We start from the raw sequence: 18,379 nt of genomic DNA, 5'->3' as shown, positions 1-18,379 counted from the left end.
TTCGATGCTCATTGTGGTGGGGATCTTGTCTGAGGATCTTGGCAGGAATACACGAACAACTGTTACTCAAAAAAATAACACCACTTTCAATTGTGCAGGTTTGGGGAGCAAAGATCTGATTAATTGTGTACTCTTAATGCAGGAAAACCAAACAGTAGAGGGGAGAGTTAAGTGTGAGACCCTGGTAACCTGAGACCCTGGTTAAGGAGATCACAGTGTGGGGCACTGAGAACTTGGGGTGGAGACCTTGCTTGAGAGGAGGCATCTGGTAGAAGGCAGAGCAGAAGGCCAGGCTGCTACAGCTGCCAGCAGCCACCCAAGTACAATGAATGATCAGGGTTTAAAATGCATTCCTTGGCATCCCAGGCATTTGGAAAGGACTGTATTTAAGGATCTACTCTTAGCCCATCATCAACTAAAACTAAGATGTGTCTTAATAATGTGCTAAAATATTGTCTTTCTCTGGTTATGTCATGATTTTATTGTGCTGCTTGGGACAGGGGAGGCAAGCTGTAAAATGTGTGGATGGGACACAAAACCCAGTGAAGTTGTTTGGGGATGAGGATGCCTCTTACCACAGCTCTGTGGAGAACTGCAGTCGCTGTGTGCACCAGGGGAGTTGAAGCTACTTAAACCAGGGCTAAGACAGGTGAGGAAGCCTAGTACCCATAAAACCTGGTGCCCGTCTTTTCATTAACAGCACACTGGAGGCAGGACAGACTCACTAAGGATGGAAATCAGTTATCCCTGCTGCCTGGGGAGAGCCTCACTGCACGTGACCTGACTTACTCCAAACCCTCCAGGTTTGGAGGATGTGTCTTTCTGTTAAAATATCACGTGGTGCTTCAGTAATATTTTCTATCCTGTCAATCTACAGCCTAAGAAACAGCCATGTATCTATGTAGAGGACTAAAAGCTGGAGTCACCTCACTTGTTTTCCTCCAGGCAGCAGAGACCCTTATCTGAAACAGGCTATGAACCTGCCCTTGCTGCAGGGAGCCTCACAAGAGTCCACTTGGGTTCAGTGAAAAAGGCAGGTCATTTTTCTTGAGGCAGTAGGAAGAGTGGGAGGATGGCAGCAGAGCCACCTGGCTACAAGGTGGGATGAGGAGCTGGGAGCACTGAAAAATCCTTGTTTTGACATGGACAGTGCTGGGAAGACTTCTGGGATGGTTCAGTTTTGCATCTTGGCTCCTCTGGTCCTGTGGCATCCCTGGCATGGCTGCACACCATGCCAGTGCATGTGGCTGTAAGGTCCTGGATCCTGGTGATCACTTCGGTGATTTCCACAACTTTCCTGCACCTCAGTTCAGTGTTACCAGCCCAATGCCAGCTTGCTCACCTTAGTGTTCTCTAAATTTGGGATGTTGTTTTTTTAAGCTGGGAATTTAGGATGTTACCTGCATTCTGTACCTGTGGGCTGCTTCTCAACATTGCTCTCTTTCCTTTGTTTCTCCTTCTCAGTGTTTAACAGCTTGCCTTTTCAAAACTTCCATGGTGCTGGACTGATTTTTGGTTTGTCATCTTGGGGTCCGCTCAGTGAAGCTCTCAGCCACCAAAGGTCAGGCACGCCACAGAAATGCCTATTAATAGGTCTCAGGTGCTGGTTGTGTCTAAACCGGCATTTCTTGGAAAGAGAAAGATTTCTTGGAGACCGGTGGCTCTCTGAACTACTGTAAAGGCGCAGTGCCAGGCTGCCATCCATAGGGTGTCCCTATGCAACCACACCTCCTGCAAATGGGGCCACGGGGTGCAGGGGGACAGTTTAGGGAAGAAGATAGCTGCTTGGCCGCTGCTGCGTGCAGAACGACGGCGCACTCGCTGTTGACACGCTGCGCGCTCCGCCGGTGCCCTGGCACTCGTCTCCTGCAGCCGGTGCCGCCGGCTCCCTGGGGAGCTGGGCAGTGCCAGCATCTTTGTAGGCTCTCCCCTTCCAAGGGGTGTCCGGGGGCCTTTATTCCGGCAAACACAGATGTTTAAAATAGGATTTCAGCCGGCCTAAGTGACGCCGGCTCTATGTATAGTCCGCGCCTGGAGCCGTGCAAGTGAAGACTATCTCGGAAAATCCGTAGGACCTGGGCCCGTCCCGGGATGTGCAGGGCCAGCTCCCCCGCGGTGGCCGGACCGGCTGCCCTGTGCCGCGGGGGCTGCGGGGGGAGCCGAGCCCGGCCCGACCCCTCCGCCCCCCGGCGGCGATGCCCGCCCGGGCCGGGAGCCGGCGCGCCTGGCGGAGGAGGGGACGAGAGAGGAGGGGAGGGCAAGGAGGGGAGGGAGGGCAGGGCGTGGGCGGCCGCTGTCCCCCCGTCCCCGCCGGCACGTGCCTGCCCGCCCCCGCGGGCCACTGCCGCGCCCCGACGGCCCCGGCATGGACGCGCCCGGCCAGCGGCCCGCCGGCCCCCGAGCCGGCCCGGAGGGCGCGGATGCGGAGCGGGACCCGAGCACAAACCCGAGCCCGAACCCCGGCCCGGAGGCGCCCATCGAGGAGGAGAGGGAGGCGGCGTACGTGGAGATCCGCGGCTCGCCGCAGGGGCCGGAGGAGAGCCGCCAGAAGCCCGAGCTGGCCCCGGCCGGCGGCGCGGAGGGAGCGTCCGGTCCCGCACCGGACAGCGGAGCCTGTGGGACCGGGGATGGCGACTCGGCGAACGGTGGACCCCCGGGAGAAAAAGCGGAGCCAGCATCCTTGGACCACGGGCGGGATCGCCCTCCTTCCCCGGCGGCGGCGGAATGCGGCGCTGACACCGGCCCCGGCTCCGTGGGAGCGGCGCGGAGCGGCGGGACGCCGGAGGCGGGGGGCTGCCCGGAGTCCTCCTCCTCCTCCTGCCCTTCGCCCGTGATCAAGGCGGACGACTTTCCCGCAATGGGCGACCCGGTGTCGACGGAGGGCAAAACCTCCTCGTCGTCCTTCGGCTACGAGAGCGAAGTGGAGGATGAGGTCGCGGGGCGCAAGGCGACTCCCCCCGGCGCCCCCCCGGGCACCCCTCCCGGCGGCGGCCGCGACGAGGCGCACTATATCAGCACGCAGGAGATCCAGCTCAGCGAGGTGGACCACGACATGGACTTCGACGCGGGGCTGGCCGCCCGCTGGGACTTCGAGGATAACAACGTGATCTACTCCTTCGTTGACTACGCCTCCTTCGGGAGCGACGAGACCCCGGGAGACACGCTGACGGAGGAGGAGGAGAATAGCTGCTACCTTAGCACGACCACCAGCGACCCCAACAACCAGACGGACAGCATCGACAACACCAGCAGCACCGAGATCGTCAGCCTTACCTCCGAACACGACACCCCCGGCGGGGACAAGCGCGCCAGCTCGGGGGAAAGCCGGTCCAAGCAGCCCGGCCGCCCCGGCGGGAGCCCGGGCGCCCAGCTTCTCCTATCAATCAAAGCCGCTTCCCGGGCTATAAATGAGTCTAGCAACGTGCACGGAAAGCAAAACACTGTTTACGCTGCCAAGCATGAAGGCGACATGAGTCTCCGTGTCGCCGCGGCTCCCGACCGCAGTGCGAGTTTAAAACAGGATGCGGTCCGCGACCACGCGAAAAAGTTCATCGCGGTGCCGGCGCGGCTGCAGACGCGGTGCGGGGCCGCCAGGGCAGGGGAGCACTCGAGCGGCGCCTCCAGCGCCGTCAGCGAGCTGGACGATGCCGACAAAGAGGTGCGAAACCTTACGGCCAGGGCTTTCCGCAGCCTGGCGTACCCCTATTTCGACACCCTGCGCCCCGGCTCCCGCGCCTCCTCCGCCTCCCTGTCCGACAATGCCCTGGGCATCAACCGCTGGTCCACCTACCTGGACCTCAAGTGCGGCAGCCTGGGGCCGAGAGCCGAGCCCAGCCTGCTGCACTCCGGCCGCTCGCAGACCAAAGCCCTCGAGTTCGTGGTCAGCAAGCTCGACGGGGAGATCGCCCACGTGGAAACGCCGCGGCGGCTGCGGGCGGGCTCCCGGGTGGTGACCCTGCTGGACCTCGGCGATGCCGCCGAGGCCGGGGAGCCGCCGGCGGCGGAGGGCGGCGGGAAGGGGTCCAGCAAGAAGTCCAGGTTCGCCTCCAGCCTCCTCAAAAACGTCATCTCCAAGAAGATGCAGTTGGAGCACGAGTTCAAGATGGAGCGGGGCGAGATCACCGACACCTCCTACACCGGGCCGGGCGCGGGCCGGGAGCCTGAACCCACCGGCGGCAGCGCCGGCCGGGAGCGGCATCGGGAGGCTGGCGTGCAGCGGCAGAACTCCCGGCACTCGGAGGGCGGCTCGGACTGCACCGCGGCGCCGGCGGAGGATGCGGGCGAGGGCGGCGGGGGCCGCTCCCCGGCCTCCAAGGCGTCGACGCCCCGCGAGGGGAACCGCAGCCTGGACCGGGCGGTGTCGGAGGAGCTGTGCGAAGTGAAGCGCAGCGCCTCGGAGGCCATCAAGGCCACCTTCCTCCGCAGCCAGAACAGCGCCTTCAGGTCCTGGAAGGAGCGGGAGGCGGAAAAGAAGGAGGAGAGGGCGCCCGTCGGTAAGCTGAAACTTTCTCCCAAGAACGACTGGCGAGCCGACCTGGGCGAGATCTCTGCCGGCAAGTCTACCAAGATGTCCCGCCTGTTCGTCCCCGCCATTCAGCACACCCCTCGGGAGAAGGATCCCGGCAAAAGGGCGACCAAGTGCTCCGCCGCGGCCGCCGCCGTGTCCTCGGCCGCCGCCGCCTCCTCGCCCCCCGCCGCCAAGCCCAAAGCCCCCGAGATCAAGATCAGCCTGGGCAGCCTGCAGCAGCCCCGGGACGCCGCTTTCAGCATCGCCCAGCTGCTGACGCCGCAGATCGCAGGCCGACCGCCGGAGGAGGGCAGGGGGCAGCCGCTCAAGCCTCTCAAGGCCGGCGACGGCCCCGACAAAGTGCCACAGTTCCTGGTGCGCGACGTGAGGGACAGCAAGTACAGAGCCCAGGGAATCCTCCACCAGGTGCGGGACGTGCGGAAGCTCATCAAAAGCTCCTACAGCGCTGACTCGGGAGATAACAGCAGCGACAAGGGCAGCGGCGCCTCCGAGCAAGGCGGCCCGGAGCAGAAGCCCCGGCAGCAGCTGGTCATCGCCGGTGTCCCCCGGTCGCTCTCCCCCGTGGTCATCACCTGCCAGGCGGTCGGTCACACCGGCACCAAGCCCACCGAGGCGGGGGCCAAGGCGGCGGGCAGGGCGCCCGCCTGCCCCCCGGAGGGCACGGTGCTGGTGCACCGCACCTCGGGCAGGCTGCCAGTAGCCACCATCGCCCCCAACAAGAGCGATGCTCGCCAGCCGGCTGTGCTCAAGATCGTTTCCAAATCCTCCGCGCCCTGGCGGCACCAGCCGCCGCCGCCGCCGCCCCCCGAGAGGGGCCGGGGACCGGAGGAGGACCCGAGGGAGGAGAGCAAGGCAGCGCCGGTGCAGAACGCGCTGGAGAAGCTGACGGCGGCGGTGCGGAGCATGGAGGAGCTCTACAGCTTCAACAAGCGCGAGTGGAAGCGCAAGAGCGACCCTCTGCCCATCACCGACAGCCACGTCCTCTCCCTTATCGCCAGCCAGGAGCGGGGCGCCGGCTCCCGACCCGCCGCCGCCGCCGCTGCCGCTCCGCCCCCGCCGCCGGACAAGGCGGAGGAGCCGTCGGGCAAGGGCCCGAGCAGCGAGCGGCTGCCCCGCCGCCCCTCCAACAGCGCCGCCGACAAGGTCTCGGCCAAGGCGGCCGCCTTCGAGAGCCTGGCCCGGCAGCGGCAGCGCGGCCCGCCGCCGCCCCGCGCCGCGCCCCGCCGCCCGCCGAGGGTCCGCCCGCCGCCCTGTACCGCCCGCCGCTGCCCTTCGCCGCCCTGCCCGGCGCCGCGCCGCCGCCGCTGCTCTGCTTCTCGCCCTCCGTGCCCGCCGCGGCCACAGCGACCGAGCCCTTCCCGCAGACGCAGCGCAAGGTGCTGCTGGACGTGAGCACCGGGCAGTACTACCTGGTGGACACGCCTGTGCAGCAGCCCCTCAAGCGGCGCCTCTTCGACCCCGAGACCGGGCAGTACGTGGAGGTGCCGGTGCCCCAGCAGCCGGCCGTGGCTCCCGTCCCGCTGCCTCTCTCGCCCCTTGCTCTCAACGCCGGTGCCTATGGCACCACGTACATGCTCTACCCCGGGCTCCTGCCCGCCGCCACCGTGCTGCCCGCCGGCGCCCTGCAGCGCCCGCTGTCCCACTCGGGCAGCGACGGCAGCGCCCCGGCAGAGCCGGGCAGCCCCGCCGCGCCAGAGGCAGCTTTTGCCGAGAGCCCCTACTACGTGGCTACCAGCAAGGGCCCGCCGCCGCCGCGGCACGGGGCAGCCGAGGCCAAGCCGGTCATCAGCATCACGGCGCCGGCCACCGGCCCGCGGATCGTCGCGCCGCCCTCCTTCGACGGCACCACCATGCGCTTCGTGGTGGAGCACCGGTGAAGAGCGCGGGTGAGTGCGTGTGTGCTGCCTGTGGGGCCCGGCAGTCACCCGTGATGGGTCAGGGCAGAGCGGGTTAATGCGCAAATGACGGCAGCGCCGCGGCTTCTCCTCAGGGGAGAAAGGGTCCACGGGGGCCCTCACTAGGGTGTAAAATACAGAAAGGTTAGGCACACCCCTCCGTGCAGTTCAGTAGTCCTTGGAGCTTCTTTTTTTGGCAGTTTCAGAGAAGCACACCGTAGCCACTCATCACACAACCTGTATTTGTGCAACCCCATGGCTGGGGCACCTCCCATTGCTCCCGGGAATGGCAGTGTGGTTGGGCATCTCTAGATTCATATCTGGACTCATCTTGCAAGCCATGAAAGAGCCCCTTCACCTTGGCATCACATCTTCCTCTTGTCTCACCTCTCACCTCTTCCTCCCAAGGGGAGGTGAGCACCTCTCTCTTTCCCCTGTACCTGTTTCTCCCCAACCTCAAGAAGAGCGGGAGAGGGGTCTGATGGAAGCAAACCCTTATTTTGGGTCCTTCTTGTTAGTGGGGTGAGGGAGCAGGATGCATGGAGCAGTCCCAGGTGCGCTCTCTGGGAGCCGTGGGGCTGCTGGCAGGGGCAGAGGTGCCCACAGCTGCCTGTGCTGTGCTGTGCTGCAGGAGGGCTCCCCGGGGCTCTGCTGCAAAGCACAGTTTTACACTGCACCTCTGAGCTTGTAGTGCCAGAGTCCTGACAGTGTCCAGCTACCTGGGGCTGTACCCAGGGCCAGCCTCCAAACTCAGGGGTGTGCATGCAGGGACACTGAGCTGTCCTTTCAGCGTGCACTGAAACTGGTGTGGTGCAGTATGTCCTGTGCAAAATAACCAAGGAACATTTCATGTTAAAAGACCTAAAATATTGCAGAAGTGCCTTCAGGACTGATGTCACTGCTCCTTCTGCCTCTTGCATTAGAATGCATGGCTCATCTTTATCACGTGCAGTATTAGGTAGAGCTGCCAAATCTTTTGTGGCTTACCAAGAATTCACAGAGTTGGTTTTTTGGTGTGTATGAAAAGGCAGAGAGAAAGAGTGGAAGAGTGGCAACAGCCAGAAGTTTGGGTTTGTCACCAGTTTGTGCTGAGCTTTGCCCCGTTGCATGCTTGAGGGTAAATTTTGTCTTCCAGCACTTGCGTTATTTATTTTGCTTTAATTTTTTTTGTTTGCATCACCTACTACACAGTAGATTATTTGTGGAATGAAACCTTATCAATGTGATTTATACACTTACTTCTCTGTTTGTAATTATTTTATCTTGAAAGTTCCTTTCTTTTATCCTGGCTGTGGATGAAGTTGTTTTCATGGCCCTTATGGGTCACTCAGGACAGGCAACGTGCCAGTTTAACTTGAGCTCTGCTGTGCTGCTTGAGTTCATCTTGCCAGTAAAGTCAGAGAACCTAGATGAAATGGCAGAAAGTAGTTAATTATTTTCCCTTTGGTCTGGAGGCTGAATTGAAATGGCTTGCAGAAGGGATTTGTTAGATTTCAGATGAGAGATTTGACATTTTTTTAAAGGTGGGGTATATAGTAGATGCATTTGTAACACTAAACAAAAACCTCCAGCTTTTCTTGTGTCTTTTTCACTCTTTAAAAGTGAAAAACATATTTCCTGGTGTGCCCTGTCCCTCAGTTCCCAAAGGATTGTCCTGTTATCATGTACTTAGCTTGCCTTCAGTGCCTGGTGAGGCAGGTGATGCTCTCACCAAATTGCTCTTTCTCACAGGTGGAGTTAAAACAGCAGCCCTGCTTTGTTGTGCTGTGTCAGAGCTCTACCATGGCAGAGCTGTGTGAAAGCTGCCCCAAAAGACTGGTGGTGCATGCTCAGTGCAGAAGGTCATTCAGCAGGGTGCAGACTTGAGTTTCATTTGCCATCCTTTCAGCCTTGGATCATGCCAAGGCATTTGCTGTCTCATACAGACAGGGATGTCTGGGCTGTCCCAGACCTGCTGAGGGAGGTGTCCTGCTGCTGGACAATGGATGCACTTTTTTCCCTCGACCTGTTCTGACAGTCTTAAAAGAAATAATTTTAACTGCATGGTGCAGGATGTGTTTAACTTGTCATTAGACTTTAGTTATTCCTGTATCTTATCTCTCTGTGGAAAATGAGTTATATGCCAGAAGGGCATCACATCTGTAGCCTTCTTCTTCCTGTTATTTTCATTCACCTACATGACTTTCGTGTCCCTGTGGATAATTTTTCCTCTTCTTCTCTCTTTTATTATCTGTTTTATCTTTTGTTTTCCATTCTTTTCCACTATCTGTTGGCATTCCATTCCTGATGAAAAGCATTTGTTTCCTCAGTGTTTTTCCCCTAACAAGAACAGCAGTAAAATTTCATGTGAATCTCAGGGTGAACTGTTGCGGACATTTTTTAATTCCAGTTAATTGCTTTCACACCAGACCAGGGTTTTTTGATTGCAGCAATGCTGTGCAGATGCTAAAATGGATTTTAAAGCAGCCAGATTTCATCCTTTGAGTGTGAGAGTTGGATAACGTACTGTCCTTTCAGGTCCCTTTTTTTGCTAGGCAAAATGAGCTGAATGGATGCTCTTTTTCTCCACTCCTGAATTCCTTTCTGCACTGCACATACTCTCTTCTTCATTTCTTTGCCCAATTTCTTTCACATCTTCATTCACAAACTGTATCACTGTGTAAAGGACTGCTCCATCTTGGTCTCTGTCACCTGTGGGGGGTCAGTGTGACTTGAAGTTTTGCTGATGGTGTGATGCCTGTGGTGGATTGACACCGAATCCCCTGCACATCTGCTGCTCTTCCACCTCTTCCCTTTGTATCTTGTGCTCTTTTCTGCATAATCATTGGGATGAAATGGATCCCATCAGTTTGTGTTCCGACAAAATCCAAGCCGCCATTTCTGAACTATTCTTAAGTTTTTGATATGCAGAAAATAGTGGAAAATAGGTGCATATTTCTGAGCAATATCTTATGGTTGCTTCTCTCCCTCCTCTTCTTCACTCCCAGTAAATGGGGAGCTTTAGCAACATCATCCTTGGCTGCTGCACTTCTTCCTTGAAGCTAATTTTCAGTTCAAATAAACTTGCATCCAAGCCTAGACAGAAGCAGCCTGTAGAGAGTGAACTGCCTGACAGGAGCTCATTCCCAGTAGGAGTGAATGAAAATGTGTCTTTAACTTTTGTTTCTCTTCCCATATTTTACTCTCTGGAGTTTCTGCCTCTTGTTAGGTAAATAAATGAGAAAAGAAAAGGTAGCAAAGTAGAAAGCAACTGTAGTAAACTGTACTGCCAATATTGGAAAGGTATTTTTTTATTGTTCTGTTTAAACCATGAGCATAAACACCTTACAGGTACAGGAATACATAAGCAAATATACTTATCAGTTGTGTTTTCTTCTTAACTGCTATCACATAATCTATGCTTTCCTTTGAAAATTAATTTTGTGTGGATAGTATATAAAAATAGTTTTAAAGCCTCATAAATTGGTATTTTTACACTTTGTTTTAGTTGTTCCCTGTTCATGAGGATGTATGTTCCTCATTACTAAGTCAAGAAGTCAGCTTACAGCATAATATGCAGCACATAGGACTTACTTATGCTGATGCCTTTGCTGAGAATTTAGTAAAGAATTTATCCAGTTTTAGTGGGAAGTACTGGAATATTCCAAGAACCAAACAGGCTCTAACACTTGATCTAGTAAATCAGTCTACAAATGGATATAGGTGTGGCCTTGTGCTCGAAACTGTGGCTACTTAGGAAACATTTCAGTCATGCTGAGCCTTGGTACCAGTAAAAGTTCCTGGTGGCCTTAATGACTCCTCCTGCCCAGAGTGATTTCCTGAGCCAGTATTTAAGAGTTAACTGCACAAATCTTAGAGCACGTGGGTGTGGGTTGTTTCCCTTTTCCTGATGTGTTCCATGCTGGATGCTGTACTGGTGAGGAGAGCGCCCAGGTCTTGAACAGCGCGGGTGGATCGCTGAGATCCCGCATAGGTCACGTTGGCCTCTCTCCACCTGTGTCCCTGGGGCTCCCCAGGACCTGTCTGCTGGGAGCCTGGGGTTGGGAGGCACAGCACATTCCACACCTTGAGCAGCAAGGATGGGATCTGCTCTAAACACCAGGGCTGCCCAGCAACTGGCTCGGTTTGCAAACCTGGGTGCCCTTGGCTGATGGCTGGCAGTAGCGTAGGAAATGAGGAGCAGGAACAGTGTGACGACAAAGGAGGTATTTATGAACTTCTCCAGAGGAGTAAACATTGTTCAGATTCTTGTGGCAGTGCTCTAACAATCTATATTAATGATGCTTTTCTGGTTTTGTTTTTTTTTCCACAGGGATAAGGAAGAAGAATTGTGCTTCTTTAATTTGAAATACACTTGGTAACTCTTCAACATTAATCCTAAAAACTGCTTCTACAGTTTTCTCAATTTTTTTGCTTCATCATACAAAACAAGCATGTAAGTTTCTTGTTTTCTCCTAAATGCCCCCCTGTTTTGGAGTATGCCTACATTTAATTATGTGAGCAGCACTAAATTACTGCATTATTCTGTGCAAAGTTCTTTTTGTACTGAAGCCGATCTGCAGGCTTTAGGCATTGCCTCTGTGCTGGTAGCTAATGGTAGTGATGCCACTACAGCTGTTTGTAAAATGCAGGGTGTAAATGCAGCAGTGTTTCAGTGTGGATCACCACACAGCTTCATTCAGGTCCCTGGAATGTGTTGTGATGATCCAGTGCAGCCCTGCAGCTCTTCAAAAATGAAATTAAGCCCTCAGTTCTCTCCTATTGCAGTAAATGAGGGTCTTCCATACAGGTTTTAGTCACAATTTGCAATCAGATGGGTTTTTGTACTCTCTGCTTCTCACTTGGAATTGCAAAGGAAGAGAGCTGTAGTGTTAAATTTATCCTTAGTGTTTATTTTTGCTATGGTTCAAAACAAACTGTGTAAGTGTCAGAAAACACATTTGATTGCTTTCATTTTTTGTTTGCTCCTCTGTACTGTGTTGAATATCACAAGTTGCCTTAATTAGGACAGAGTTTAAATACTGGGAAACCAGAAATTGAATGTAATATTTTAAAATCCTGGTTCTAAAGGTGAGAAAAGCATTTTTTTTCTTTTAAGACCGCAGTCTGTTCTTCCTTAAATTGCAACATTGTTGAAAACATAATCCTAGTCACTGCCCTGTGAGATTCATTTTTAAATGTTACAGCCTCAATACTAAGGAGTTGTTTCTTTAGCTGTTTGACAGGTTCATCTGAGGGCTAAAATTACAATTTTCTAAGAAAATACTTACCTTTTGAACAAAAAATATGCAATACGATTACTGACAGTGCAGTGATTTATATGTCCAACTCTGCTCAAACTGATTGTTTTGTTACCAGCAACTAGTTTGTCTCAGCCAAAGAGAATTGTTATTATGACAGTAAAACTGAAGTTCAATAGTCTGTTCCCTGCCCAAAATTTTGGTTTTGGGAAGCAAAGAAATGTGAGACCAAACCTAAATGATATAACATAAAGCTATCTTGAGGTAACAGATTAGAATTTTGAAGTCTAAATGCAAACCCCAAAAGTCTTTATTTAAGCATTTGCCCACAGGCAGGATTTTTCTCCACCTGTTCTCAAGGCTTCCTGCAGTTAGGAAAGTTTCCCATTTTTAAAATAAGCCCTGGGTTTTCATTTTCCTGAGTAACTCACGAGGTACAGAAAACTCAGGTAGAACTGTCTTTAAGCAAGTGTGTGAGATTGTATCTCAATGCAATTTATTTGTTTACAGGCACAAATTGTAATTGCCCTCAGGATGAAATGCACTGCAAGTGTGCAGATAGCGAGTGATTTCTCATGTACCTTCTCACTCATTTTCACCCTTGTGGAAATCCAGTGACTATTCCAGCCCTTTCTGAAGAGCTTGGTGTGCCCAGCTAGAGCACAGCTCGTGTGAGGCTCATCCCTGTGCTCCTCAGCGGTACAGCCTGCATCACAAGCTCTAACTGCCCCCTGGGATGGGGCTGACTGCCTCTTAGAGGAGAGGAATGCTTCTCCACCTTTCTCCTGACTGATAGGTGTTGTGATTAGAGCATCCGTGTTAGACAGAACCGTACTTGGGACTGCAGGACAGTGCAGGTACCAGAGTGGATGGCTCCCTGTGACATACACGTTCAGTATAATACTAGCATCCCTGTTCCACAGTGTTCCTGTCCTACCTTTTCCTATATCGGTGCTCGGAGCGGAGTTTCCCGTTGCAGTTTACAAGATATAGGTTTGCACACACAACCTCAGGTTTACAGTTTCACCCGGTGTACTTGAAAGGAAAAAAAAAAAAAGCATAGAAAACAACTGCCCAGGATTTGAACATGTGTTTGTTGGAGGTAAATTTTGCAGGGTTTTATTTTTCACTGCCTGTGGAGATGAAAGCAATGAAATGAGGGAATACCAACAGCTATTTATTTTCTCAGGGGCGTTTACTTCAGTGAAATGTGTCAATCCTAATGTCAAACAGTGTTTACTTGATTTTGTCTCTTACTAAAAAGACTTCTTGTTTGCATCAAGGGGTCAGTTTTGCAAGGTGCTTCGCTTCGCTAACCCAGCAAAGCCTTCACATGCATCTCCAACTTCAGACACTTAAGCAGACTCCTGGGGACTTCAGTGGAAGGATTTTTTCCTCCACCCATCTATGCAAAGCTTTGCTGAACTCATCCCAGAGTGCCGAATGCCTTGCAGACCTGAGCACCAGGTTCTTCTCTTTGCAGAACCCGATCTCTGGGCTTGAGTCAAGCCGGACCCAGCAGATAATGCCACAAAAGGTCACCAGAAAAAAGCTCTGGTAATATGGTGCTCCTCCCTGTATACCCAGCGGTGAATTTCTCCAGTGCATGGGGTGATGTGTAACCACATATCTTGGATTAGAGTCAAACCCTCCATGTCAGGGCTCACAAGCTGCTAGTATTATATGTTTCACGGTGCAGTCATAGTATGTTACAGCTGAAATTCACCCCATGTGCAAAGCAGGGCAAAATCCTGTGCACCACTCAAGTTCCCTCCCGCTCCTGCTCTCAGGCTTTTGAGGGCTGCACCAGCCTACTGTCCATGCATTTTAGGTCAGGATTCAGTTAAAAGTTTGAGGGAGACTGGAGTGATGCACCAGAATGTTGTTCTGGTCTTTTGCAACAGGGTTGGTTTCACTCAGTATCAAATTCAGCTCTTGGTGAATCAACTGGTGAATGATTTGAAATGTATTTATGGGTTGTGTGGGGTGTTTTCCCCCCTTGTCTGTACTCAGTGCTACCTTGATTCTTTAGTGTTGATGGCCAAAGTGTCATTCCTTATGCTTATATATTGCCATTAACTTGTGGCTACCTGAGAACACATACTTCAAAAATGCTTGTGCTTTTTTTCACCTATTTCTTTTTTTTTTTGTATTTCTTCTTTTTTCCCCCCTCCCCGCCCCTTTATTTTTCCTCTCATTTTTAAAGGGGTGGTCAGTTTTCAGTGTAAAGCTATTTAAAAGTGCAAATGTGAAGTAAGGATAATGATTGTTAAGAGGATGTGGGTGGTATGTCTGATGAGAGAGGGGTGGGCTGTAAGGCAAGGGGAAAACGCCGTGAACGCATCGTGTTGATGACTGTTGCCTGTGGAGGAAGAATTAAGAAACAGAAGATGTCTAACTGGAGAGAAATGGACTCTTTGAGCTGCTCTCAATGGAGACAACACTGTGGCAAGTGTGTAGCTGAAACCCAGAGTGATCCCACTGCAGGGTGCCGCGGGCCTGGGATTGAAGGACGCGGCGTCGCTCTGGGAATTGCAGTGGGAGCACTTCGGGGCGTCACAGCCACGTGAGAACAGAGCGTCTGGAACTGCCAAGTACCAAAGTTTGTAACTGAATGAGTTGGCATTTGTATTATGTTGGGGTTTGTTTTTGTTTTTGTTTTTTCTCTTGAATGTTATGATAAATAAAATGTATTTTTCAGTAAAAGACACACTGCAAGTAAGCCTGCAGTCCTGCTTGGTTGTATATTTGCAAAGTTACCTTGGCTGTTGTGCAGAACAAGTGAAAACAGAGGCACTACTTGGTTTAACATGTAAACAGCAACAGGAGAAAGGATTACACCAGAGAGCACATCAAAAACCCTGCACTCAGAGTCTCCCTGAGTTTGTCCCCACACTGAAAATCTCTTTCTGGCCTGATCTCTCTTTATTCTTTCCTCTTATGACAAAGGGAAGTTGGCATTGCTTATTTTCTTACCCAAGTATAATTTAAGAAAGAACTCCCCAGTTTCATTGAACTGTCTTTGACTGGTGAATGGGTTTGGGTATCCAAAGAACTGCATCTTTGTCTGTTGTAATGTGTTCAGAGAGAGCAGTTGGTGGGGTGAATAACTTTTTTATGCCCACTCTCTATGTTATCTTCACTGCCTAACATTGCAATACAAGCAAAGATAAGATGAGTTTATTAGTGGATAGCATTGTTGCTTGAACAATTACTGGGAAAAAGTCTTTTGCTGCTTTAGTGTGTTTCTTCTGTCTTCATGGAGATTGAAAAGGTTTCTGTTGTTAAGTCCAAGTGTTTAAAAAAGCATGAGTTAAACACCAAAAAAATCCCCAAACAGACTTGAAAACAAAAGTATTACTTTTGCAGTTTAAAAGAACACTTTTGCTTAAAGGAAAACTGAAGCAAGTTGGGTTACCAGGAGATAAAGGGTGACCAAAACAGACAAAAAATAATAGTGGGTGTGTAGAGCAGAGAGAAAGACCTTGGATCACTTTATTAAAATCAGAGAGGTCTGAAATTGCAAAGGGACCTGCAGCTGTGAACTGGAAAATTTGGGAACTCTTCTTTTCTTGAAGGAGAACTCCTGGAGCCTGATTTCAGTGGAGCTCTGTTGTAAGATTTTCACAGCACTGCTGGTTTCTCACAATAGATGGAAAATTGAAGCTGAAACCTCCACAAAAGAGAGGTGAAAAGCAAATAAATTGAGAGACATGAACTTGAACCTTTCCTTAAGAAGCCCAGTAATGCAATCAGTGTTTGTCCAGCCACAAAGTGCCTCACACCACACAAATCCACTGAAATTAAAGTATGAGGATTTTTTATGATACTTTAAATAAACTGAAAAGTGGAATATGTCTGGGATTTTCAAGGATTGTTGGAGAAAATCTTGTAAGTTTCTACATAGCCGTTAAAATATCACTGGTAGGAGTGATGGTAAAAGTGCAACTGTATTGTGAAAAGGAGTAGGAACAAAGTAAAAATGAGAAGCAGATAATTCCCTGATTAAAACTTAGTCAGATCTAAACAAGCGATCCAAACATAGAACATAATTAAAAAAAAAAAAAAAAAAAAAAAAAAACCAAAAAAACACCACCCCAACCAAAAAAAAGGCACCTAGGCCTTTATTATTAAAATTGCTGACCCCTAGGCTTGTTGCTATTGAGAACTTGTAATCTTCCTGCCAAACCCAAACTCTATCCCTATATATATGAATATTTTTTAAGAGTAGATGAAAAACACTAAAAATTAGCAATCCTGGAAACCTGTAGGGGAAAGTTTCCAAGTCTCTATTGCTCTATTGCAAGTGGCTTGATTTTTGGATTTACCTGGATTATCATTGCACTATTCCTTCTGTGGTTTCCAATTAGAAAGGACCAAGCATTTGTTTGCTTCTCTGAACTTCATGTTTTAATTATTGTTTAATTGCTACTGCTGCTGGTTACTTAAAAGTAGATGTAATACCATTATTAAATACATATTTTACATCTTGATTAACCCCCACTGATTGGATTAACAGAGCATTTGCTTTGTTTGTAACCCTAAATGTGTTTTCCCTTCAAATGCAGGCTTGAGCAATGTATTAATTTCACCTTATTTTTAGAAGTTTGTTACTTTTGTTGTTTCTGTAGCTATGGAGCCCAAGTAAGGAAGCCATGGCCTTCCATTACCCAGCTGCTGGACTAAACCTCTCCTGGAATCCCCATTATGTCCAGCTGTTGGGGTCAGATGGCTTCAGAAGCATCTGCTGCCATGCCAGGGGGTATCCATGAAGACATGTATCCCTCCTGAAGGAGCAGTGTGGGTCTCAGGGGCTTGTTAAAGGGTTTAAGCTGTGGGAGGTCCAACTGCCCTTACAGGCTGGTTCTTCCATTTGACACAACTGAGAAGGGGTAAGCCTTGCTGGTAAGGTGTAAGGATTGCTGGCACCAGACAAAGATGTTACAGATATAAATTGCATTATCTAGAACCTTTTTATTCTGATTTTGGGTTGTAAATTGATAGGCAAGCCTGGCAGAGTGGGGCTGAGGTGTCGTCTGTTGATATCTTGACTCTTTCCAAGTAAATGAGTGTTGGCAGATATTTCATTATCCACCTTCTGTGTTTAGGGTGTCAGGTCACCTCAGGAGGAAACTGCCTCTTGCTGGCATGTGAGTAAGTATCTCTACTTTTATTTTTGTTTTGTGTGACACAAAGAGCAAGTATTAATAACAAATGAAAAGCTTGTCTTCAGCTTGTTCCTGAAGCAGCAGTGGAGGCATCAGAGTGTCTGCAGCAGGGAGCAGACTGTGAGTGGATGCTGAGGGCAGTACTGACCCTGAGGAGCAGTGCCTGGGTCTTTCCTCTGGGCAGAGGGCTGGGGCAGGCACCTCCAGCCCACGGTGCATCCTCATCTGAGCAGGAGGTCTCCTGATTAGAGGGAGCCTGGGATGTGAGTGCCAGTTTAAGTTATTGCTTCATATTGTGAAGGTGAGTAAAATGGTTCCTCTTACCCCAATCAACAGCATTCCTTCCCCAATGAGACGCTTTCCCTACCCAGAAATAACAGACAATAAGACTGGAAACAATTTCTTCACACTGTATTTTTAACCTGTTTTATTTAGGCTTTGACTAGAAATGTGCCAGCATTTTCAGGAAAGACAACAAGTAGACCATTTCATCCCACTGACAGTTTGATTTTTGCAGATTTCTGCACTCTTGGTTTTTTACAACACAAAAGAGTTTGGATTTTTTTCTTAATCTTGTAATCAATTTTTTTCATGACAATTTATGAGTTTTTCCTGCCTGCTTTTAGGTTTGGGTTTTTTTAAAATAATCAATTCTTCTTGGCTTTTTATTTTGCTTTTTTTTTTTTTTTAAAAAAAAAATTTTTTTTTTTTTTTGTCAACAGCATTTGCCCACCTTGTTCTATAAGAATTAAATCAGATGGATCAGAGGTCAGCTGAGCTGGGATGGGGTATATTCTTTTTTAATCTGTAATGCTGATGTAAAACTTTTTTTTTTTTTTTTCCCACAGATCCTATGAAGACACTGCTTGAAGTGTCTAAGTAATTTTAATCAGAGGACTTCTCTGAGTAGTGATTATAATTTGCATTGAAATACAAGCCTACCTTACCTAGAAGAAAATGTTCTGGCCCAGCACAAGCTTTGCCAGACTGTGCATGCAAAATCTATTTCTTTCAAGATCCTTTCCTTCTTCATAGTTCAGAATTGCCTTACTGCATTCTCATTTTTTGAAATGCCCCTGCCTTGATTACACACAGGGACACAAATTTTTAGGAGGCAGCCTTGATGAGCTGCCAGTATTGGCTTAACTCTGCTCCTGCTTCTGGTAGCTACAGAAATTACACCATTGATTTCAATGAGAACAGAATTAAGGCAACTGTAAGTTCTTTCTGGAAACATAACCCCACACTGTTAATCAATTGTATTTAACTACAGCAGTTAATAAAAAAAAACTCCAAAAGATAAATAATAATAATCAAGTTCTGCCTGCTTAAAAAAAAACCCACAAAATCCTTTAAAATCATGTCAAATAACACCTGCTTTTTTGTAAACAGGCAATACTGAGTAAGCAGGAATTCATGGTCCTATCTGGATGTTAATTGTACTTGGATATTTGAATGGGGTTAGGTCATAGGCCTAAAACACCCAAATACTTTAAAATACCTTTATAAATAATCATTCTTTATACATCATAATTGTTCTTCCCACAC

At 50.0% G+C, this 18,379-nt stretch overlaps 1 protein-coding gene across 1 annotated transcript; it reads left to right on the top strand.

Moving 5' to 3' along the window:
* The first annotated feature begins 1,050 nt into the window (after nucleotides 1-1,050).
* Nucleotides 1,051-14,379, top strand: CUNH4orf54 (chromosome unknown C4orf54 homolog). Its single transcript, XM_041424475.1, is given in 3 exon segments — nucleotides 1,051-5,756; nucleotides 5,759-6,414; nucleotides 10,736-14,379. Coding segments are annotated over 2 exon segments (4,038 nt in total). The 5' UTR covers nucleotides 1,051-2,365; the 3' UTR covers nucleotides 6,406-6,414; nucleotides 10,736-14,379.
* The last annotated feature ends 4,000 nt before the right edge of the window (nucleotides 14,380-18,379 follow it).

Source organism: Onychostruthus taczanowskii, unplaced genomic scaffold (genome assembly GCF_017590055.1).
Source record: "Onychostruthus taczanowskii isolate IOZ18803 unplaced genomic scaffold, ASM1759005v1 scaffold82, whole genome shotgun sequence".
Taxonomy (NCBI): Eukaryota; Metazoa; Chordata; class Aves; order Passeriformes; family Passeridae; genus Onychostruthus; species Onychostruthus taczanowskii.
This window is presented reverse-complemented; position numbering and strand designations above follow the sequence as displayed.